The sequence below is a fragment of the Saccostrea echinata genome, unplaced genomic scaffold (genome assembly GCF_033153115.1).
Source record: "Saccostrea echinata isolate AGI-Se365-2 ecotype Australia unplaced genomic scaffold, CSIRO_AGI_Sech_v1 ptg000001l, whole genome shotgun sequence".
Taxonomy (NCBI): Eukaryota; Metazoa; Mollusca; class Bivalvia; order Ostreida; family Ostreidae; genus Saccostrea; species Saccostrea echinata.
Genome location: NW_026889750.1, coordinates 47,032,280 through 47,058,602, shown reverse-complemented (window position 1 = coordinate 47,058,602; position 26,323 = coordinate 47,032,280). Strand labels below are relative to the sequence as shown.

General features: G+C 34.9%; 1 protein-coding gene across 1 annotated transcript in view; it reads left to right on the top strand.

Annotated features, from left to right (window-relative positions):
• The first annotated feature begins 300 nt into the window (after window positions 1-300).
• The window catches only part of LOC133180247 (uncharacterized), a 70,602-nt gene continuing 44,579 nt past the window's right edge, over window positions 301-26,323 (top strand). Inside the window, exon 1 of the mRNA XM_061314792.1 lies at window positions 301-372. Coding sequence (XP_061170776.1) covers window positions 330-372 — 43 coding nt within the window. The 5' untranslated portion in view covers window positions 301-329. The remainder of the gene's footprint in view (window positions 373-26,323) is intronic.

Below are 26,323 nucleotides of genomic sequence, written 5' to 3'. Positions count from 1 at the left end.
ATCAAAATTTTTCTTTTCAGATTGTAATATAATTAACACCATTTGCGTATTAAACTAGTGATTCAGAGGATCGAGCTGTGTATTTTTTCAATTTGTTTTGTGTTTTCTTCGCTAATTCGACCCCGAAATGACCGCGTACTTTAGCACTTTACGTAAGTCTTGCGCCTCAGTTAAATTTGAAATGATGGAGAACCTTGACCTTGTGCAAAAACCGGTTTTTCCTCAAATAGTCCTATCTGAACAAAGATTAAGAAAACTGTGTCATCTATGTGACTATCTAAAATTACAGGAGTACATATGTGCATGTACTTTCCTTTCTACATTGTACAATGGCGGAAGGTCCAAAGACACATGCACAAGCGTCAGTAGTAGGTAATTCATTTTAAAATATCTGAATTCGTACTTTGCTTTTTTAGAAATATTGTACTTTTATGCCTATTTTGTAACCTCAATGACACAATGAGTATACAATACGAACATGAAAATAGGACATTGTTTGCATAATGACCTTGTCTGCAAATCAAGCTCCATGTATCACTTCAATAAATCGGAAGTGATAGAAGAATTAAAGAGACAATGTAAACAATATGAACTGCTTTCAGGTTACAAGACTTGTAACAGTACCGTCTTTGTTTGCGCACAGATTTATATTATTTGTAGGTATTTTGAGATTGATCACTGTTCTCGATATCTTCTTTATTCGTTTGTAGAAGAATTTGGTTTTAATTTTACATCCAACTTATCCCCATAGTTCAGTTTTTAAGTATGGAATTCTTCAAAATTACATTTCAGTCTTTGAAATCGTAGCATTCAAGTCAACAAAATGAATTCGATGTTCACAACATACAAGTATACTTGATTCCTTAATAACATATGGAGATAACGAACAACAATCAAGCTAAAAAGCCCATTACAAAGGCCTCTAAATAAAACAGAGGTGGGAACAGGCGCCATGGAGGAGTAAACATCTCCTGTCCACTGGTCACACCCGCAATTGTTTATTTCTTATTGTCATGAAAAATTAGTATAGACTATTCATGGTAAAAAAAATTATGACCTAACAATTAGTATGGATAACGTCAGTCAACATTTGACTTATGATAGGTTGTATTTGCTGAACAAGGTCATTGTATCGACCACAGAATTTGCAAAATGCGGATTTAAACGAGACGTTGATATTCTTCATTCGTCAACTTATTTGACAATAGCTAGCCTTGTTTTAGAAATTGTTCGTACGTAGAGCTTGCTCTTGCGTCTCGAATCAGATTGGGTAACGTCAAATTCATATGCAGGTGTTTTGCTACATAAATAAGGGAAATTGACGATAGAAAAAGTTGCTTTTGTTATAGGTTACCATCAACTACTGTAAATTGATTATGCGTCATCAATATATCTAAATATCAAATTAAAGGCCAAAGCATGTATCTTCGTCCTCTCATGTAAAACTTTTTTAAAAAATAATTCTGCTTCATTTAAGTACAAAAATAGGTCTGCTAATAACAGGGTAATGTTGGTACCAATGGAAATTCGAACAGTACACACAAAAATATTTTAGCAATCATACAATCATGAAATACTTGTGATGATGTTTTGAAAGGGCAAAGACACGTGATTGTCATGTAAGCTAGATCTTTAGACTGTTTACCAACGTCAATTTTGTTATTTAGGAGTCATCCACGAGAAGTCTATTATGCACGTTCACAAGAGAAAATAATGTAGAATTTTTTTTTGAAACAATCAGGACTTTTTAAAATTAAAAATACATAGAAGTACATTGACTTTGTGTTCTTAGAATAAATATGTTCAAAAAGGGGGGAAGTTACACAAAGAAAGCATGTGTAATAAATATGTTTGACATGCATTTGTTGGCCAGTTTTTATTAATCATGTCGTTGAGTTTTCGATTCTTTTATTCTGTTCTAGGGTACAAGAAACTACGTAACTTAAAGAGCGTGCATATGCAAAAAAAAAAGTCTGAAAAGGAAGATAAAACTTACTTGTTTGTCACAGTCCATACATTTAGGATTAGTTATCTTGCCTAAAAATGTGATCGCTAGAAAGTATTGCAATATATAAGATTTTTATTAAGTCAAATAAAAAGTGGCAAAAAATTCGTATTTATATAATAATTCGGCTGAAAACATCTGTGTACAATACATAAAGATGACATTTTCTGTCACTAAGAATGATTTGCCCAAATCTAAACGAGTAATTAAGGTGTCAATCTGTGAAATGTTATCGACAATTTACGGATAAACATATGTACCCAGCATGTATATATAAAAAACACCGTGTAAGGTATCATAAAACCGCCAGACAGGAATAGACAGCAATTACGAAATCTAACAATTATATATTTTAATTGTCGTGTCAAACTGTGAAATGTAATCGACAATTTACGGGTAAGCATATGTACCAATCATGTATATATATATATATATATATATATATATATATATATATATATATATATATATATATATATATATATATATATATATATATATATCATCGCATTTAAATCTAAGTTATTCCATATTCCATAGAGAAAAAGAAAAAAAAAAAGAATATAAAAATAAATTTAAAAAAATAAATGAAAGAATTAAGGAATGAATGATGATATACTTAAAAAAGTAAATAAATAAATTGACAAATAAATAAATAGATAAATAAATGTGGGAACTCAGAAATGAATAAATAAATAAATAATCTAATAACTAAATCATCAAATTTTCTAATTCAAATATAAACATTTGTGGTATCTCTCTATTATATAAACATACAGAGAGCAAATATCTTCATACCTGTATGAAGTTTTTCGAAGGTCATAGGTCATTACGTGACCTAATCACACAGCGCAGTAATATCTACATAAAAAGACTTACTCTACTTAGCAATATATTATATAGCATGTTTTTTCATGCATAAAAATGTACAAAATACGCAAGTAAAATAATAGTCATTTTATTTACAATGTAAACGAGTATTTAATACAGTTCTTGATCGATTTTACAAAGAGAATAGAAAACTAGAGCCGAGCTCGTTGCAATGCAACGAATAGGTCTTCCGTCGGAGCTCTGGACAGGACAGAGCGACCTTGAGTCAAGGTCATGCAACATTTTAAGGTTATAAACAATCCTGTAAGGGGCATCAACTTTCAATGTTTCAACAGTAGAAAGACAGTAAAGGAATGTAAAATTCCCCTGTCAGTGAACTTGAACTTGTCCAAATAACTTTGCGTCAAGCCATGACACATTCTGCAGCTGGTTAAGAGCAAACACCATCTTTATGTCACCGACATAAAAAGAAATCACAGTCACGTATTCTTTCAGACTATTCATCCAAAACATCATATTCTAAGTGACCTCGAATTTAAGTCAAGGCCATTACACACTCTGGATGATATATTTATCATCTTTTCAGTGAAATGCAAATGCATGCAATTTTTACTATTACAAAAGTATAGACCTTTTTGTTTATTTGTTTGTATGTATGTTTAACTTCCCTTCCGAGAATTTTTCAATCATATGGAGACGCCACCATTTGCCGATGGAGATCTGCAAATTTTGACCTATACTCGGCACACATGGCCATTTAGCAGTGAGGGATCTTCTTCGTGCCAGCACCTACTGCCAGACGGGACCTCAGTTTGTACGGTCTCATCCGAAGGATCAGTCTCTGCGTCCCACAGTGGGATTCGAACCTGCGACGTAAGGATCAACTCCATAATCCACGACTCTAGAGCAGACACTCTTACCACTGCGCCACTTGGGCGACTAGACCTTTTTGAATTTTACACTTATAATATCAGTGACCTTGAACTTGCCTAAATGACCTATGTTAAGGTCAAAAACAACCTTTGAAATTATGAGCTTCCAGTGATACCCAATGACGAAGATATACCTGAAAAAGAATATTGCACTTTTCTGTCAGTGACCTTGAACTTGCCAGAAAGACCTTGGATCAAGGTCAAAACACATTCTTGGATCATAAGCAATCTCTGTATCAAGTAAAAGCTTCCAGTGATTTTATATAACAAAGTTATAGCATGTGGAAAAAAAATAATATTTATCTGCCAGTGACCTTGAACTTGCCGGAAAAACCTTTGTTCAAGGTCAGGAAAACCCATCTCAAGCAATCTGAGAAAAAGTTTCCTGTGTTCCTCCCACCCCTTATAAATTTATAATCCAGGCACGAATTTTGCCACTTCTGCCAGTCTAGTACTATGTATCTCAAACCGGTGGATCATAAGCAATCTTTGTTCCAAGTATGAGCTTCAAAAGTTATAACACATACAGTAATCTTACAGTTTTCTGTCAGTGACCTTGAACTTACAGGAATGACCTTGGATGAAAGTCATGTCAAACCCTTTAATTTTGTCAAAAGCAATTTCTGTATCAAGTATGATACTTGCTATTTTTTTCCAATGACTTTGAACTTGCTAGAATGATGTTGGATCAAAACCATGACACACCTTCGGATCATTAGTAATCTTTGTACCAAGTATGACCTTCCAGTTTCTTCATAACAAAGTTATAATATCCTTGGCGAACTATCACGTACAGACGGACAGCTAGGCAGACGGACAGTGTGATTCCAAAAGACTCAAAACACCCCCACCCCAAACCCACACACTTCGTTTGGGGGGATATATAAATTCCTTTGATAAATTATGAACACTCTTTCCAGCCCAAACCTTCTCCCTGGAATCAATATTTGAAAAAAAATGAATGTATGATATGTTGGAAATTTTCTCATTCTAGTCCAGGGATTCTTGAGAATACTATTTTCAAATGACCCCATGCGCGGATCTAGAGGGGGTTGGGGGCAGTTAAATGTATATAATAAACAGGAGGCCCATGGGCCACATCGCTCACCTGAGTAACTTTGGCCATGCTGTTCATTACCAGACTTCCCCCCTTGTAATACCTATTGTGGCCTCACCCTACCCCCAGGAGCCATGATTTGAACAATTTAGAATCTACACTACCCCAGGATGCTTCCACATAAGTTTCAGCTTTTCTGGTCCAGTGGTTTTTGAGAAGATTTTTAAAGATTTTTCCTATATATTTCAATGTAAAACTTGAGATTCTCCCTATTGTGGCCCCGCCCTGTCCCTGGGGGTCATGATTTGAACAATTTAGAATCTACATTACCCCAGGATGATTCCACATAAATTTCAGCTTTTCTGGCTCAGTGGTTCTTGAGAAGAAGATTTTTAAAGATTTTTCCTATATATTTCTAAGTAAAACTTGTATTTCCTATTGTGGCCACGCCCTACCCCCGGGGGTCATGATTTGAACAATTTATAATCTACACTACCCCAGGATGCTTTCACATAAGTTTCAGCTTTTCTGGCTCAGTGGTTTTTGAGAAGAAGATTTTTAAAGATTTTTCCTATATATTTCTAAGTAAAACTTGTATTTCCTATTGTGGCCTCGCCCTACCCCCGGGGGTCATGATTTGAACAATTTAGAATCTACACTACCCCAGGATGCTTCCACATAAGTTTCAGCTTTTCTGGCCCAGTGGTTCTTGAGAAGAAGATTTTTAAAGATTTTTCCTATATATTTCAATGTAAAACTTGGATTCCCTATTGTGGCCCCGCCCTACCCCTGGGGGTCATGACTTTAACAATTTAGAATTTTCACTATACCAGGATGCTTCCCCGTAAGTTTCAGCTTTTCTGGCCCAGTGGTTCTTGAGAAGAAGATTTTTTAATGACCCCACGCTATTTTTGTCTTTTCTTGATTATCTCCCCTTGTAAGGGGACCTAGTCCTTTATTTTAAAAATTTAAACTCCCCTTCCCCGAAGGATACATTGTACCAAGTTTGGTTAAAATTGGCCCAATGGTTCTTGAGAAGAAGTTGAAAATGTGAAAAGTTTACAGACGGACGGACGGACAGACAGACGGACGGCGGACAACGCGTGATCAGAAAAGCTCACTTGAGCTTTCAGCTCAGGTGAGCTAACAAGTAAAACTGACCATGCCCCCCCCCCCCCCCTTAGAAAACACGGACCCTTCCTCGAAAACGCGGATCTGTGTTAAAATGGTATGAAAAGTCTTAGGTATGAAGCTTTAAAAGTCAACGACCCCCCCCCCTCCCCCATACACACACACAAACACACACACGAAATAGGTTTTTCACGTTTGGGAAAAGAGTTTTTTTTTTTTTTGGCTCGTCAAAAAATTTCTGGGTTGAAATTTTTTTTTTTTATTGGGATCCCCTCCCCCCCCCCCCCCCCGTGGAAAAAAATTCCTTAATCTGCGCCTGGACCCCATCTAATTTTTTCTACATGTATCCGTTAAAAGAGGATGTGACCCTTCATTTGAACAAAACTTTACCAAAAATATTCTGTGTTAATTTTCGTTGTTATGGTCCAGTGGTTCTTGATAAGATAAAAATGAGAAAAATTTACGAGTAGCTTTAGAACAACAACGACGATAATGCTTATATACACCAATATAGCAAACAAAGATGAAGAATTATGAACAGCAAAAGCTTTGGTCTTTGGCTAGGGAGATGAGATATTTATTAAAAATTGAAATTATTTTGTCATTTTTTTTTTACAATCGAACGGGCCTGCATTTCAAAGAGAGAGAGAGAGAGAGAGAGAGAATTTCTAGCTAGGTCTTTGAATAACAGTGAGATCGGTTCAGAAAACCAGGTCCCTAAGAATGTACATGTATATAAAATAGGCAGTGCCTTTCTCTCGGAATTCATCACCTGCTTCTATAAAGCTCCATCCTCACTTGTACTGACATGTAGCTGGTAAAACCAACCGACTGCGAAGGAAAACATTCTATTTATTTCGAGGATGGGGGTTTACGTATAGTGATGAGAGGAAATTTATTCACCTATACGTTCATTAAATATGAAAGATTGCTTCTGAGTATTTGTATACGATCGCACGACTTTCGTGTTAATTTATAAAAAGTTAGATTATGAAAGCAAAGAACTAAACTAACATTTGTTGTAGATGAATTAAATAATTATTTAGCCGTTTATAAGGTTTTTTTAACATCTGTAAGAACCACTCTATTTTAAAAAACAAATAATCGTCCTATTATTGGCGCCCATGATATATTAGACTATGTGTTTAAATAAAACATAATTCAGGTATCGACATCCAAGAGAACAACACATTCTTTTTCAGTGGCGGAGACAGGAATCTTGAAAAGGGGGCCCGACCAGTTTTGTGTCGGGGTAGGGGCCCAAAGCCACATTATAAATTGATTTATTAAATCTTGTGTATATTTTGGATACAAAAGGGGCCATGGGCGGATATAGGATTTGTGATGGGGGGGGGGGGCGTGGATAACTTCGTTCAGACAGGGGGTCTGGGGGCCGCCTTAAGGCCCCCAGTGGGTCCAGGGCGAAGCCTTGGTGGTGGCCCAGGGCGCGAAGCCCCCGGAAGCTCCTGGGTTTTCGTGAATTTTAAGAGTCAGTAAAACCAGACACAAAAATAGTTGTGTTGATTACTTCCTTTACACAAAAGCCTATAAGATATGAATTAAGTTTGTAACTTACAATACTCTAAAGTCTTTGTAGGAATTTCACGTCTGCTTAAGAATAATGTACAAATTTATTAATCATTTGATAATTTTTATTTCAAATTTACTCTTGAGAAAGAGAAACTTAGTGTATCTCCGAACTTCGTGAATCTCCGAACTTCGTGTATGTCAGAAGTCGTTCTGAATCGTTATTATTTCAGCAAGGATGCTAGTCAACCTGATATTTGTATGTAACTGTAATGTTATTCCAAAAAGTGTTGTTGTTTTTTTTTTTTTAAATTTCATTCACTGACCTACACATGTATCTCCACCGCAGCCAACGAAACAATATAAACAAACACGCTATAACGTGCAGTTCCCTTTATAGCAGTATGAAATAAACGAAGCACAATGATACACAAAGAATATCTGAATATTGAAAAATTAAATGTTGCAACGTTTGTTTTTATAAGTATTATACATATATGACAGATACACTGTAGGGTAGGGTGGTGTAATTTCGACCGATTATTTTTTTTATATTTAGATTTGTTCAAGTATGTCACTGCCTATTACATTTATTACGCTCAACATTTACTGGATTATTTTTCCTTCGGAATACCTTTTATTGTTCAGATTACCTTGTGTTATATGTATTATTCGTCATGATATAAAATAAATGTTTTCGATTTACAAGATTTGTGTGTTGGGTAACTTCAACTGCACACGGGGTATTTTCGATCGATGTGCAAATATAAATGAAATTATTCACGTCATCTCTAATTTAAAAAAAATACATATATATTAATTTAAATTATTCTGTTGTAAAACATAAAAGATTGTGAAAAATGCTGACAAAAAGAAAAAAAAAGCAATTTTCAGAATGTACCTAATTTGAAGACATTAAGTGCACCAGGTGCCTAGAGACTAATTTACCGATTTATCAAGGCATGCTACAAATATATATATGCGCAGGCATCTAAACCGCATGTAAACAAAACAGATGATTTTTTCACGGTTATAGAACTAGTTTCTACGGAGTATTCTTGTACATAATATTATCCTAATACTTTTTTTATACGGATGGTGGTCATGATTTTTTTCTGGTAACAAATAGCATTGCGTCATTTTCATTGGTCGAACTGAGTTACCTGGTGACGCCGTATTCATGCAAAGGGTAACTTCGGCCGATTTCTGTTCAGCTGATTTGCATTTTATTTGTAAAAACTAAATACTATAAATTTAAAAGGTATGAATTTAAGTTGCAAATTTAAACATAGTTGATAAATTTCACGCCAGGAATATCCACTGTGTCTTTCTGTATATACAAGATATTTTTAGAGGTGATAAACTGATAATTCCCCGCAATGGTTTAAAAATACTCGTCCGTAATTTTTCGGGCGATAAAGTTTCTTCTTGGATGTAATTTTCCAGTAAAGAAATAAATTTCGCCTATTATTATCAACATTGATTTGTGAATTGAAAAATGCATTTTCTTTCTGCATAAAATAGATGTGTGTACACTATAAAGGGTTATAAACAAATTATTTTAAGGTATTTATGAACAGTCGAAATTAACCAGGTGGTCGAAGTTACACTCGTCTGTGACCATCCTAACCTATATCCTGACGTTAAAAAAAAGTCTTGTATCTATGTAAGTAAATTACTGCATAGTTACACCATTTGATAAATAAATACATCAATCAGTGGATAGGTTTGTAACGTAGACCTTCTGATTTTAATGTATCCGATCCATAAAAGGACATAATTTTCTAACCTTAAATATCTATCCTGTATTAAATACTCGGAAATTAATTCAGAGCACTTTAGAGTAGAAAAGGATTTACCAGGAGAAATTTTCAAAAATATAATTACCTAAACAGTAATTAATTAATGAAGAATGCATTGAGGTCTATGGGGACAAGCAAATTTTTGAAAATAAAAATTTAAATACTAAGAATATCATAAAAATGCTTTGGTAGAAATATGTATTTAATTATTAGGAATAGAAAAATGATTGAAAACTAATGTTTTACTAGATAGATTATTTTAGAATTGATTTTTATTGATTAAAAGCAAAGGGGGATAACTCTTCAAGGACAGGACAAGGTCAAAAATTAGGACACATTCCGCTCTTAAATATTGATACTAAAACATGAAGATTTATGTCTATATAAACTGAGTATTCAGCCAATATATATCTGTTATGCATTCAAATTCATTGAATCTGAGGCTACTATGGATCGGATACCTTAAATTCATTTATTTACCTCACTCGGCACACCTCGGCCGATTCGTACCTCATCTGGATGAAGGTGACGGAATCAGCCGAGGTTTGCCGAATGTTATTTACCTTCGTCCAGCCTTTAAATATTGCAGTATTTTTCTTTGCATCATCATAGAAAATTGACAAGTGCTGTCTACCCTTCAAACGAAATCGTGAGACGTTTTCCGCTTTGAATAATTATGAGATAATATTCATAGCCTAAGGAATGCAAGGTTTTCAGACTTGATTTTTAAGAAAACTGATACTTGGTCTTAAAATAACTTTACCATTTTTCAATTGACCATTAATTATAAAACCAAAGTATGGCATTATTAATATTAGTCATGTCATATTTTGAAAATTTTAAGGGGGGGGGGGCGTGCGCCCCCAAGCCCCACTTAAATCCGCCAGTGGGGGCAGGCCCCCTGAACCTCCTCTAAATATGTCAGTGTTTTCTTTCATTATACGGACTTGCAGAATAAGCGAAATACTCCAGACATTTAATAAAAATCTCAAACCCGATCTAAAACGCGTTGACAAAGTCAAACCAGACGGTTTTAGTTTTTACGGCATTTTTACAGTGATATGAGAAAAGTCGGATAATTGCTGTTAATTTTAAGAAATAAAGTTCGGCATTTTTCAACCTCGTTCGGTATAATATAATTTACTGATAATTTTTTCCGTTAAGGAGGAACACATGGACGAAGGATAAAAAAAGAGGTATTCTGCATGTACATGTACACATCATTGCTATAATTGTGTACTCGGGATTAAACCCAAAATCCTTCGTTACATTGTATTTGGGTATAATTTTCACATGTTCTCAGGCGGATAATCATTTATTTTTATCTGTCTAAAGACAATAATTTCAGTTAATAGAGAAATGTTTTTATTTCGTCGTTTTTTTCCCATCCTTTTGGTTTACACGTTTGCTTTGTACACAAAAGCGTGTGTTCATATACCGCTGTTTCTACACGCTATCGATGTGATCAGGGAGAACATGATATCCTCCAGCAATTTACTTCTTATGGAAACATATTAGGTGAAAATATATACACCCATTAGTATCTTAGTACCTTAGTATCGACCTGTTTAATTGCAATGTCACCAACCGTAACGATCGCTGGCCAGGACTTGAATATAATTTATTACCGTTATTAAAACAACTCGTCAGCTGAGTGGACCTATGATTTAAACAGTAAAATAGGGAAATTCCAGAGTTCGAAGTGTATTTATTTTGGGCGCTCTTCCGCATAAACAAATTAAATCGCATTTACGCGTATTTACATGCATGTACCAATAATTTGTGTCATGGGTAAATTCAATTTATTAGATGAAATAAAACAAATGCATAAGATTAATCTTCCTAAACAACACGTTTTTAAAACAATCTATCTGATATAACTGACGGTATAAAATAACAAAGAAAATAAAGGGTTTGTGTTTGTATTTAATTTGGAATGAGAACAAATCTTAACTTGTCAAATAACTTATAAAACATACTTCGTTTTCCAGACACTAATTGCCATGCGTAATCTTCACATGCACTGACCAAGAGGTCACAAGTTTGAAATGTATGGCTTCTCATTGCGTGAGTTTTGTCAACACATGTCGGAGTAGACTATCTAAGCCAATTGATTCCCAAAGAAAACTGCATAGGAAGGGTTCTTTTTTGGTACACTTTTTAACGGGTAAAATTCATTCGACGCTCGATAGAATTTTCAAATACAAGTGAAATATTGAGGCGGTTAAGTTACATGCGTCCGACCTAGTATTTTGTATGCAATAATATTGTAAGTTAGGAAGAAAATAATACAAACTCAAAAGTACTTAATTTTATTTTCGATTTTCCTGACAATTAAAAATGTGACCTCTACATACAATTATCGTTTTTAATTATATACATCCTGTTTAATGTTCATGAAAGAAATAGCAACTCGTTAAATAATAACATAAGAGAGATAAATAAACTGTTTCTTTAATATGCAAAGAAAGTGGTCTTTTCGGCATTCAAAATGCATTGAATTTGAAGTGAATAAGTGAAAGGCACTTAAGACTAGCTGATTTAAACGAGCGAGTGATAATTAAACAGTAAGACGGAATCATATGAAAGATTCGAAATGATTTTAAAGTAATTTTCCACAAAGCGCAATTATCTCAACAATGCAATGTTTATAAGAATAAATATGCAACTTTCTTTTAATTGAGCGAATAAAATTTAAATCGAAATGTACTAGCGACTTAATCAAAGATATGAAATAATCTGAAAGATTCAACATATTTATCCACTCATCACTTAGTTAAAATGTATTTGGAATGGCCATTCTATGGTTTGTTTTGTGTATGACCTTAGGTCGCTGGTTCACACGCCGATTGATCCTCGGTGACCTCCTTTGCCACGCGCTATCGAGGGAGGGGTTACATAATTGTAAACACACGAGGTGAATGTAAAAGGCGTGTACTTAATGGCTGTGAATAGTCTATGTTTAAAGTTTTGTTTTATTTTCTAACTTTATTTTTTTTTTATATGATAAGAAGAAAAGGTTATCTTTTTTTCCCTGTTTAGTAGACTGGTTTATCCAAATTTGAAAACAAACGAAATAAAAGGGAAAGTTGTCAGTAAATAATTTGGAAATAAAGCACAAAATACTTCAAAAACCTGATTCTAAAGAATATAAGCATCTAATATAGCAAGGTTTAGTATTTATAGTAAGTTTATTTTAATTACACGCATGAAGAGCTCTTATTTACTTGCTGAATGAAAACACTTACCTGTATATGTGTTATGCTTCTAGCTCATTTAGAACACAAGACTCAAACAAAAAAACATTTTCTTGAGATCAATAAGATGTTAAATAACAACTTTAATTACGGCAGCTATTTCGAAATATTTACCGTTTTTGAGTTATAAAGCAAAAACTTTAAAGGGCCCCAGATCCCTAATTTTAGGGGCCAGACCCTTTTTAATGGTCTCAAATGAAAGGCCTTAAAATTGTGCACAACTTTTATTCTACATGTTTTATCAAAATATTTTTAGTTTAGAAGATAAAAAGGAAAATATGTGTAAATTTTCACTCTTTTTGGCGTTCTAATTGTTGACCCCTCTCTAGCGCCATTTTGAATACAGAAATTGAAAAACAAAAACCGATGTGCACAACTTCAGTGCTTCTATTATTTAAATTCGGTAGAATTTCTACTCCAGCTTCAGTAGTCTCTGAGCCTTTGTCTGGAAATGAAGCCTCCTAAATTTTCATTTAAAGGGAGATAACCCAAAAGCGGAAGTGGGTTTTTGAAATGTTTGACAGCATTCTGATAGAATTTTGTAACGTCTTTAAACCCTGCAAATTTGAGCAAAATCCGTTGAGAAATGAGCAAGATATGAGGTCTCAAAGTTGGCGTCTAGGAAAAAAAAAAGAATTAATAAGAACTAGAGCAGAGCTCGTTGCAAAGCAACGAGTAGGTCTTCCGTTGGAGCTGCGAACAGGAAGAAGTGACCTTGAGTCAAGGTCATGCCACATTCTAAGGTTATAAGCAATCTTGTAAGGGGTATCAACTTGCAATGTCTCACAAGTAGAAAGACAGTTAAGGAATGTTGTTTCTCCATTGATGACCTTGAACTCGTTCAAATGACCTTGCATCAAACCATGACACACTCTGGTTATAAGCAAACCCCATCTATGTGTTACCGACTCGACAAGTTAACACATGTTCTTTCAGACCATTCATCCAGTCAAAACATTCTTTCCTTAGTGACCCTAAATTTAATCAACATGGCCGTAGGAACCGAGGAAGGGGGGGGGGCGTGCCCCCCAATAATTTTGCCGATATATATAGATTACTATAGTAGACATAGATACTATAGCTTGTGCCACCTCAATAAAAACGTCTGATAACCTTCTTTTTTTTTTGCTTGTCAAGGAATTTTTGGTAGTGGGTGACCTTTTTTTTTTGCTTGTCAGGAAATTTATGGTAGTAGTGCCCCCTCAACTGTCAACTGAAAATGTATGGCTGTGCCCCCCCCCCAAAAAAAAAAAACCTGAATTTGCTTCCAATGGGCCTGATTAAGGCAATGATACACTCTGTATGATATCAGCGATACCCTTTTGTGTGTTTCGGAATTGACAAGTTCACAGTTTGCATTTATTGCATGATAGTGAAGGAGACATGAAGATTTCTTCGCCCATAAAAAATCATATTCCCCGAGGGCAACATGAAGATTTCTTCGCCCATGAAAAATCATACTCCCCGAAGGCAACGCCCGAGAGAAATATGATTTTTCATTTGCGAAGAAATCTTTATGTCTCCCTCACTATTATGCAATAAATTGTTTATAATACCGAATTAACCAAAATGCAGGAATTACAAAGGAGATCCAATGAATAAAGCAAACATGCATTTGATGAGAACGACATGAAAGATAATGAAAGAGATGTAAGTTACAGGTACACCAATAGCCTCGTTTCATTAAAAAAAAATTCCTACGTGACAAGTTTGTGTGATTACACCAGTAACATTCAAACACGATTACATTTTTACACATTTAAATCGACACAATCAATCAACGATAATATGTTGACGGTGCGACCGTTGGTTGAGTGCATTGTTCACTTAATTTTAAGATCCGCCTCTTCAAACAGCACGAGACATTTGGAACGTCTAGACTGTGACGTCTCATGACGTATGTTAGCTGTATTTCCATAAACGAATTTTGAAAAGTGCAAACATTTTAACAAAGAACGTTTAATCTACTATCTGTATGCAATTCCATTAATTAAGGTGATTTTTTGGGGTGAATTTTTAGTTGTTGTTACCGCGCGAAAGAAGCAGCGTCGCTATAAACAATCTAACTCCTCACTCGTTTACTTGTGACGTCACAATCGTGAAACACGACGTTTTGTTGCAGGGCAAACATGATGGACACGTGACTTTCTCGGCCAATCAAATTCTATTTTACTAGTGATTTTTCACTTGTAAGCTAGTTTTCACAGAGGTATAATAAACGTTTTTTTAGACCATACATCGAAAATAATTATCATAATTTCTATAGTCGTAATTTATTAGGTTCAACTCACTGCTTTAAAGGATCATTGTAAATGTTTTATGCCCGATTTGGATACTGAACAACGTGTGATTTTTGAAACACTGATGCCCCCATATGGCATCTTATGGCAAAAGTTAAAAGTTTCTCAAATGCAAGTCAAACTCCATGGTCAAGATCAAAAGATAAAAAAAAATGTTATTACCCAAATAAAGGTCTTGAACAAAGAATATACTGTGAAATATATACTAGTACGAAAGCCACAGCAGCAACAGTTTAAAAGTTATGGCCAAGGTTAATTTCTTTAAAAGGTCAAACTCCAAGGTCAAGGGATCATAACTGTTTGTACTTGAGGGAAGGTCTTAATTGTTACAAGGAATACACATGTGGTATTAAAAAAGCCTTAGCACCAACTTTTCAAAAGTAGGACATACTCAAAGGGTCAAGGTAAAATGGTCAAAATTAAAGGTATACAATGACAGGCCTTGTCACAAGAAAATTACCTATGTAATATAAAAGCCCTAGTACTAGTCATTCAAAAGTTATTGTCAAGGCTAAAGTTGTTTAAAAGTTGGTCAAACTCCAAGGTCAAGGTCAAATGGTCAAACATATTTATACCCAAGGAGGAGACTTATCACAAGGGATACAGATGTGAAGTATAAAAGCCATAGCACCAACTGTTCAAAAGTTTTGGCCAAGGTTATAGTTTGGTAAAATTTTGCGAAAGAGGATCAAACTCCAAGTTCAAGGTCAAGAGGTCAAATATGTTGGTACCTGAAGGAAGTCCTTGTTACTAGGAATACACATAAGAAATATGAAAGCAGTAGTTCCAACCAATCAAATTTTATGGACATAGTTAAAGTTTTTGCGGACAAAGAGGTTAACACAGTCTAACAGACAAATAGACAGGTGGACAGGACAAAAACTGTATGCCCCCCGGATCTTCGATTACAGTAGCATAATAAAATGTCGGCGTCTTTGGGTTTTCGCATTGGCCTTAAATCTGAAAATCCAAAGGATTACAAGGTGCATTACGATACGCTTTCACATCATGTTCTATAACCCAGAGCATATTGTCTGCAAAGATAAATATTTAATTCAGTATTTAATTAGATATGCATAATTATCTATGTTGTTTTAAAAAGGAAATATATAAAAAAAAAATATTTGTTTTATATTTTTCGATGTAGAGATATACAGAAAATGTTTTCCAATTTTAATCCTATCGCAATACACATTTAAAAAAAAAGTGTGTGTTGGAGGGGGGGGGGGGGTCATTACATTTTTGCTGGGATTCGCCTATGTATGACCGTAGAGAAACAAAGAGTGGGGAGGGTGCAAGCAACAACTAAATCAAAATTTACATATTAAAACTACAACAAAAGACTATTTTCAGAAGGTCTGCCCCCCCTTCCCCCCCCCCCCCGTACAATCCGTACAACGGACCTGTGAGAAAAATACTGATCCTACATTCAGAGTCCCAGGGCACCAGGAAAGAGTGGCAAAAAGAGAATATCGGTTTATTTCAGTCTATAAGTCGAATCAAAATATTTTTTCCTCAAGAGTCTTCTTTCTTTGAGTTCTTCCCAGTGATCGTGTGATTTATTTCATTTAATTTACGTTCTGTACTGGACTTGGAAAATGAGGACATCTTTAGGTTCCTGAGCTGGCCTTGAAGCCCGCAGAACAGATTTTCTGCTTTATGATAAATTCAAGTGATATGTAATACGGTATTAATTTTGTGTTGATTTTATTAATGTTAATTTCATCAAGAAATATGAAAAATTAATGTTTTAACTATACATAGTGAGGCATTAATTTTTTGTGTGGAACGATTATTTTGGGGTTTTCACGATTTTTTCATATGGTACACATGATGAGTAAGTGCAATAAATATAATTTGTGGAAAAAATGTCCAACAAGCCCCTGGGTTGAATATCGGGGGGGGGGGGTCTCTCCACAAGTACCTGTTGTCAAGCCCGTAGAAAACAATTTCAGTTTTTTTGGGAAGGGGGGGGGGCAAATAGAAATTTCCACAGGTTCTTGTACTCGATTTTTTCCTATGGTACACATGATGAATAAGTGTAATAAATATAATTTGTGGAAAAAAATGTCCAACAAACATTGGGGTTGAATTTGGGAGGGGGGATCCTGTCCACAAGTACCTGTGGAAATTTCTTGATACATAAACAGAATTTAAAAGCATGTATTAGACATCTTTTGAAGGGGAGAGGGCACGGCCGTAATTAAAAGTTATATAGAGACTAGGAAAGAATGAACTGTCATTAAATTTTGGTTAAGAACTATTACCTAAACTCTTCACTTTCACATTTTCAATTACAGATTCTTGTTTTTAAAAAGCTATACATGTACATTTATATGTATCTATTAGATGCATAAATTATGTTATTAATCATTTTATCTTAAAGGAAAAGTAAAAATCTCAATCAAACTTGTTCCGCATATTATGCTCTCTGATTCATTACTCAACAGATGCTTCATATACATGTAAGAAGGGAAGACTGCAGACTGCAGGTGTGATAAATTCACAGCATGCAGCTCCAGCCTTAATTCCAACTTTGTTCCAAATTATTATTATTCAACGCGAAAAATTAGAATTAGCCGATAGAATATTTTGAATCACTTCGGAAATGCTGCCGTAACACCAGACTGAGTTCACAATATCGAGTGATTTTGATTGACAGGTGTAGCGCCGTTGTGCATGGATTTCGTGTAACTATACATGTACTGCAGATTGTGGTTGAAAATAATAAACAAACAGTTCTAAAGAAAAGATATTGTATACTGTACATATATTTGTTAAGAACCAGTTCATTCATGAAACGAATTTAGTCGTATTATGTGGGCCCATGTTAGGTTTGACAGGTTGATTTACTAGTAGAAATTCAATGGACCACAGTCATTTAGGGTATTCCGAATCACCCCGCACATCGCGACTCTCGGTAATTTACCTTACCGCTGTACCTCGCACGACACATGCACAGGTGTGACAACCAAACAGTCATTATTAGTAAGGTCTATACTTATTGCACACAACAAATAAAGAGGTAAACATAATGCGTTAACTAAAAGAATTAATTATTTTAATTCGTTAACTTCCTATCCTTTTCGAAGAAAATGCCCGTGTAGAAACGTATTTCTCATCGATGTCGTGGCGTTGTTGGTGGATGAAACATGGCATATAAGGTATCGATAGAACGGCAATTTTATAAGCTTTTGTGAGTATTATTTGTTTTTTTATAACACCTCAAAAATATACTAGTTATGGCCGCATTTGTAGCCCCCTACAGTCGAACCACGTGTGTACATGCCCCTAGCCAAATAAATTGCACACGCTACATGTATACTTGTTATATGTCAGATTATTATTTTTTTTAATAACATTGTTTTTCTTAAATGCAAGGGGTATGAAAGTAATGATTTGACAAAGCAAGAGCTATAATAAGACTATCCCGGGTCCCGGTATACACTTGATCAGTGTTGATCAATGTTCATATGTACGAGTACACGTATGCAAATAATTCGATAGCTTTTGAAGATTTCAACATACATTTTTGTAACACGCATATTTGTAATAACCACTTTATATACAAAACAAAATTTCATTCTCTTATATGGTAATATGGACGTCGTAATAGATCTGACTGAATGCTTGACATGCCCGTTTCAAAAACGTTTCCTAAGTTATCTTAAGATATGCCTAAGTTATAACTTTAGAAGTTCCTAAGATTTATCACAGCTGTATCGCGAAACAATCTTCTCTGAAAAAAATGTATAAGTCATTTCTTAAGTTGTGCCTTTAAGGACTAATAAAATAACATTCCCGCTCTATATACAACTCTCAGTATGGTATATATTTTTAGATTCAAAAAGGAAGGGTGCGAGGATTGGGGATTGCCCCCACTTTTAAAGGATTTGGACACAAGTATGCTTAACTTTGCGAAGTGTGTTACTAGATCTAAGCATTCGCAGACACACCCTTTCAAGCCATCTTCCCTTCGGAGCACACGATATTTGTATTTTAATTTTTAAACATTGTTCTAGGTGTTATACATTTACTTTATTTTGTTCTTATAAGGTATCTACATGTAAATAAAATTTTAAAATGAATGCTTCGTAGCGAACACATGCGAGTTTATATTTTTCAAACAATCTTTGCCAATTACTATACTGCATGTACACGTTAGTTGTTTGTGCGGTGTAGAGCAACAATGTATTTCAACATCGAGGTGCCCGCGGCTCTCTGTGGCCACGTGTATGTAAACGAGGACTGGACTACAACACTTAAAGACACAAAGCGGCAGAGATGGATGAAACTGTTTGCTGTATTACAAAGACTTGAATTATAGTACATGTATATTTGAAGGAATTTTTATTTATGTTAATGTTTATTTAATTCTATAAATAATAAATGGACATTCACAAGAGTGATGGTAAAAATAATATGTGCGTAGCGTGCGTAGTAATTACAATTATCTACCGAAGCACCCATTCAATTACAATTGCAGATGAATTAAAATACAACAACACGGGATAGAGCAATACTTTTTTTAAATGTATTGTTACGTGAACAGACAAAAACAGCGATTAAAATTCAAAATGATTTTTATGCACCAGTGTTTGGAATTAAGATTATAAAAGATCGGTAAAGTAATCTTACTGATTCGATATAATTAAAAACATAACTTTCCATTAATTAATAGCTCTTTGTACAAAATTGACATTATACGCGATCACAAATACTGGCTTTGTTTATGGCCACAGGTGGCTAGTACACTGGTGACCTTGATCAACAGCATGGGATTTGGGTTACATAACTAAACATCGAGCTGAACATGGAGACCGTAATATGCATACAGCTAATGATTGTGAATTATTCAATGCATACAGTTTAAAATCACTTACAAAGTTTGTTGTAATAATAAACGTAGAAAGATAGATTTAATATTCTCCGCTTTTGAACACTATTAATCTAATTTAAAAAAGAAGAAAAGAAAGACTAGTTGTAATAAATAATTTAATAGTGAACCATAAACCACGTTTTAAACCTTATTAAAAAGAAAATTAACATTAAATACCTCAGGGTATATTATTGATAGCAAGTCTGTTTAAGTTATACACATGAAGAGGTCTGATTTCCTTGCCGAATGAAAAACGTTACCTGTTTACCTGGCCTGCTTTCTAATACGTATTACGCAATACCCATGGTATACTCGAACAAAACAACATTTTCATTAGATCAAAAAGGTGTAAAAGAACAATTTTGTTCCCAAGATCCATATCGAAATATTTACCGTTTTTGAGTTATGAAGCAAAAACTTTTAAGGGCCCAAGATCCCTAATCATAGGGGCCAGCCCCTTTTAAATAGTATAATATGAAAGCCCTTGCAATTATGCACAACTTTTGTTCTACATGTCTTAACAAAATATTTCTAGTTTTCAAGATATAAAGGAAAATATGTAAAATTTTTTGCTGTTTTCCGCGTTCTAACTTTTGACCCCTCTCTAGCGCCATTTTTAATGCAAAAATCAAAAAACAAAAACCGATGTGCACAACTTCAATGCTTCCTCTTTTCAATTTCAAAGGGTTTTGTGCTCCAATTATAACCATTTCTGAGCCTTTGTCTGGAAATCAGAGGCATGCAAAATTCAATCAAAGGGGAATAACTCGTGAACAGAAGGTAATTTCCGAATTGTATTACGGTATTCTGACAGTGTTTTGTAAAGTCTAAAAGCTCTGAAAATTTGAACAAAATCTGTTCAAAAATGAGGAAGATATGAAGCGTCAAAGTTGGTGTCTAGGAAAAAAAAAGAATAATAAGAACTAGAGCAGAGCTCGTTGCAAAGCAACGAATAGGTCTTCCGTTGGAGCTGCGAACAGGAAGAAGTGACCTTGAGTCAAGGTCATGCCACATTCTAAGGTTATAAGCAATCTTGTAAGGGGTATCAACTTGCAATGTCTCACCAGTAGAAAGACAGTTAAGGAATGTTGTTTCTCCGTTGATGACCTTGAACTCGTTCAAATGACCTTGCATCAAACCATGACACACTCTGGTTATAAGAAAACCCCATCTATGTGTAACCGACTCGACAAGTTAACACATGTTCTTTCAGACCATTCATCCAGTCAAAACATTCTTTCCTTAGTGACCCTAAATTTAATCAACATGGCCGTAGGAACCGAGGGGGGCGTGCCCCCCCCCCCCAATAATTTTGCCGATATATAGATTACAATAGTAGACATAGATACTATAGCTTGTGCCACCTCAATAAAAACGTCTGATAACCTTCTTTTTTTTCTTTTTCTTTTTTTTTTTTTTTTTGCTTGTCAAGGAATTTTTGGTAGTTGGTGACCTTTTTTTTTTTTTGCTTGTCAGGAAATTTATGGTAGTAGTGCCCCCTCAACTGTCAACTGAAAATGTATGGCTGTGCCCCCCCCCCCCCCAAAAAAAAAAAAACTGAATTTGCTTCCTATGGGCCTGATCAAGGCAATGATACACTCTGTATGATATCAGCGATACCCTTTTGTGTGTTTCGGACTTGACAAGTTCACAGTTTGCATTTATTGCATGATAGTGAGGGAGACATGAAGATTTCTTCGCCCATAAAAAATCATATTCCGCGAGGGCAACATGAAGATTTCTTCGCCCATGAAAAATCATACTCCCCGAAGGCAACGCCCGAGGGAAATATGATTTTTCATTTGCGAAGAAATCTTTATGTCTCTATTATGCAATAAATTGTTTATAATACCGAATTAACCAAAATGCAGGAATTACAAAGGAGATCCAATGAATAAAGCAAACATGCATTTGATGAGAACGATATGAAAGAGATGTAAGTTACAGGCACACCAATAGCCTCGTTTCATTAAAAAAAAATTCCTACGTGACAAGTTTGTGTGATCACACCAGTAACATTCAAACACCATTACATTTTTACACATTTAAATCGACACAATCAATCAACGATAATATGTTGACGGTGCGACCGTTGGGCGAGTGCATTGTTCACTTAATTTTAAGATCCGCCTCTTCAAACAGCACGAGACATTTGGAACGTCTAGACTGTGACGTCTCATGACGTATGTTAGCTGTACTTCCATAAACGAATTTTGAAAAGTGCAAACATTTTAACAAAGAAGTTTAATCTACTATCTGTATGCAATTCCATTAATTAAGGTGATTTTTTGGGGTGAATTTTTAGTTGTTGTTACCGCGCGAACGAAGTTAGCAGCGTCGCTATAAACAATCTAACTCCTCACTCGTTTAATTGTGACGTCACAATCGTGAAACACGACGTTTTGTTGCAGGGCAAACATGATGGACACGTGACTTTCTCGGCCAATCAAATTCTATTTTACTAGTGATTTTTCACTTGTAAGCTAGTTTTCACAGAGGTATAATAAACGTTTTTTTAGACCATAAATCGAAATAAATTATCATAATTTCTATAGTCGTAATTTATTAGGTTCAACTCACTGCTTGAAAGGATCATTGTAAATGTTTTATGCCCGATTTGGATACTGAACAACGTGTGATTTTTGAAACACTGATGCCCCCATATGGCATCTTATGGCAAAAGTTAAAGTTTCTCAAATGCAAGTCAAACTCCATGGTCAAGATCAAAAGATAAAAAAAAATGTTATTACCCAAATAAAGGTCTTGAACAAAGAATGTACTGTGAAATATATACTAGTATGAAAGCCACAACAGCAACAGTTTAAAAGTTATGGCGAAGGTTAATTTCTTTAAAAGGTCAAACTCCAAGGTCAAGGGATCATAATTGTTTGTACTTGAGGGAAGGTCTTAATTGTTACAAGGAATACACATATGGTTTTTAAAAAGCCTTAGCACCAACTGTTCAAAAGTTAAAACCAAGGTTAAAGTTTTTCAAAAGTAGGACATACTCAAAGGTCAAGGTAAAATGGTCAAAATTAAAGGTATACAATGACAGGCCTTGTCACAAGAAAATTACCAATGTAATATAAAAGCCCTAGTACTAGTCATTCAAAAGTTATTGTCAAGGCTAAAGTTGTTTAAAAATTGGTCAAACTCCAAGATCAAGGTCAAATGGTCAAACATATTTATACCCAAGGAGGAGACTTATCACAAGGGATACAGATGTGAAGTATAAAAGCCATAGCACCAACTGTTCAAAAGTTTTGGCCAAGGTTATAGTTTGGTAAAATTTTGCGAAAGAGGATCAAACTCCAAGTTCAAGGTCAAGAGGTCAAATATGTTGGTACCTGAAGGAAGTCCTTGTTACTAGGAATACACATAAGAAATATGAAAGCAGTAGTTCCAACCAATCAAATTTTATGGGCATAGTTTTTTGCGGACAAAGAGGCTAACACAGTCTAACAGACAAATAGACAGGTGGACAGGACAAAAACTGTTTGCCCCCCGGATCTTCGATTACAGTAGCATAAAAAAAATGTCGGCGTCTTTGGGTTTTCGCATTGGCCTTAAATCTGAAAATCCAAAGGATTACAAGGTGCATTACGATACGCTTTCACATCATGTTCTATAACCCAGAGCATATTGTCTGCAAAGATAAATATTTAATTCAGTATTTAATTAGCTATGCATAATTATCTATGTTGTTTTAAAAAGAAAATATAAAAAAAATATTTGTTTTATATTTTTTGATGTAGAGATATGCAGAAAATGTTTTCCTATTTTAAGTCCTATCGCAATACATATTTAAAAGAAAGTGTGTGTTGGAGGGGGGGGGGGGGTCATTACATTTTTGCTGGGATTCGCCTATGTATGACCGTAGAGAAACAAAGAGTGGGGAGGGTGCAAGCAGCAACTAAATCAAAATTTACATATTAAAACTACAGCAAAAGACTATTTTCAGAAGGTCTGCCCCCCCCACCCCCCCCACCCCGGTACAATCCGTACAACGGACCTGTGAAAAAAATACTGATCCTACATTCAGAGTCCCAGGGCACCAGGAAAAAGTGGCAAAAAGAGAATATCGGTTTATTTCAGTCTATAAGTCGAATCAAAATATCTTTTCCTCAAGAGTCTTCTTTCTTTGAGTTCATCCCAGTGATCGTGTGATTTATTTCATTTATTTTACGTTCTGTACTGGACTTGGAAAATGAGGACATCTTTAGGTTCCTGAGCTGGCCTTGAAGCCCGCAGAACAGATTTTCTGCTTTATGATAAATTCAAGTGATATGTAATCCGGTATTAATTTTATGTTGCTTTTTTTAATGTTAATTTCATCAAGAAATATGAAAAATTAATGTTTTAACTATACACAGTGAGGCATTTTTTGTGTGGAACGATTATCAAATGGGGTTTTCACGATTTTTTCATATGGTACACATGATGAGTAAGTGCAATAAATATAATTTGTGGAAAAAATGTCCAACAAGCCCCGGGGTTGAATATCGGGGGGGGGGGGGGAGGGGGGGTCTGTCCACAAGTACCTTTTGTCAAGCCCGTAGAAAGCAATTTCAGTTTTTTTGGAGGGAGGGGGGCAAATAGAAATTTCCACAGGTACTTGTACTCGATTTTTTCCTATGGTACACATGATGAATAAGTGAAATAAATATAATTTGTGGAAAAAAATGTCCAACAAACATCGGGGTTGAATTTGGGGGGGGGGGGATCCTGTCCACAAGTACCTGTGGAAATTTCTTGATACATAAACAGAATTTAAAAGCATGTATAAGACATCAATTGAAGGGGAGAGGGCACGGCCGTAATTAAAAGTTATATAGAGACTAGGAAGGAATGAACTGTCATTAAATTTTGGTTAAGAACTATTACCTAAACTCTTCACTTTCACATTTTCAATTACAGATTCTTGTTTTTAAAAAGCTACACATGTACATTGATATGTATCTATTAGATGCATAAATTATGTTATTAATCATTTTATCTTAAAGGAAAAGTAAAAATCTCAATCAAACTTGTTCCGCATATTATGCTCTCTGATTCATTACTCAACAGATGCTTCATATACATAGACTGCAGACTGCAGGTGTTATAAATTCACAGCATGCAGCTCCAGCCTTAATTCCAACTTTGTTCCAAAATATTATTATTCAACGCGAAAAATTAGAATTAGCCGATAGAATATTTTGAATCACTTCGGAAATGCTGCCGTAACACAAGACTGAGTTCACAATATCGAGTGATTTTGATTGACAGGTGTAGCGCCGTTGTGCATGGATTTCGTGTAAGTGCAGATTGTGGTTGAAAATAATAAACAAACAGATCTAAAGAAAAGATATTGTATACTGTACATATATTTGTTAAGAACCAGTTCATTCATGAAACGAATTTAGTCGTATTATGTGGGCCCATGTTAGATCATTTAGGGTATTTCCGAATCACCCCGCATATCGCGACTCTCGGTAATTTACCTTACCGCTGTACCTCGCACGACACATGCACAGGTGTGACAACCAAACAGTCATTATTAGTAAGGTCTATACTTATTGCATACAACAAATAAAGAGGTAAACATAATGCGTTAGCTAAAAGAATTAATTATTTTAATTCATTAACTTCCTACCCTTTTCGAAGAAAATGCCCGTGTAGAAACGTTGCATGGTATTTCTCATCGATGTCGTGGCGTTGTTGGTGGATGAAACATGGCATATAAGGTATCGATAGAACGGCAATTTTATAAGCTTTTGTGAGTATTATTTGTTTTTTTATAACACCTCAAAAATATACTAGTTATGGCCGCATTTGTAGCCCCCTATAGTTTCGAACCACGTGTGTACATGCCCCTAGCCAAATAAATTGCACACGCTACATGTATACTTGTTATATGTCAGATTATTATTTTTTTTTATAACATTGTTTTTCTTAAATGCAAGGGGTATGAAAGTAATGATTTGACAAAGCAAGAGCTATAATAAGACTATCCCGGGTCCCGGTATACACTTGATCAGTGTTGATCAATGTTGATATGTACGAGTACACGTATGCAGTGATATACGTCATTCTTGATAATCATGCAATCTAAACATGAGTTGGTTTAATTCCTTTTCACAGTTTTTTTTTATCATCATTATATCATTATTTGGTAGCCTACTCGTAGAATTATGACAGTTCAATGTTAATTATTTGCATTAAAAAAATCACATAGGTAAAAAAAAAATTACATAATATCATGATTATATTTACAGGACAACAATTTACAATCAGGTAATTTCAGAAAGTAAATATTCTGTTGGTATTTGCTTTTCTGCATGATCCGCCTCTGAAAACGCTGTTTTATAGTGTTGTCTACAGAAGGGGGGGGGGGGGCTTTAATAACTTAATAAAAAAAAACCAACAACATTCAACAAGAAAATAATTCTTTTTATTTTTTGATACTTTTGGTAAACAATACCAACTAATTCATTAATTATAATGTTGTTATCGGACTGTTTTTAGCCATTTACCTGGTGATTCGAAATACCCGGAAGTGACCTGCAATACACTAAAAAGGTGATGTAAATATAACCCCTGTCAAGGCCGCTGTATCGTAG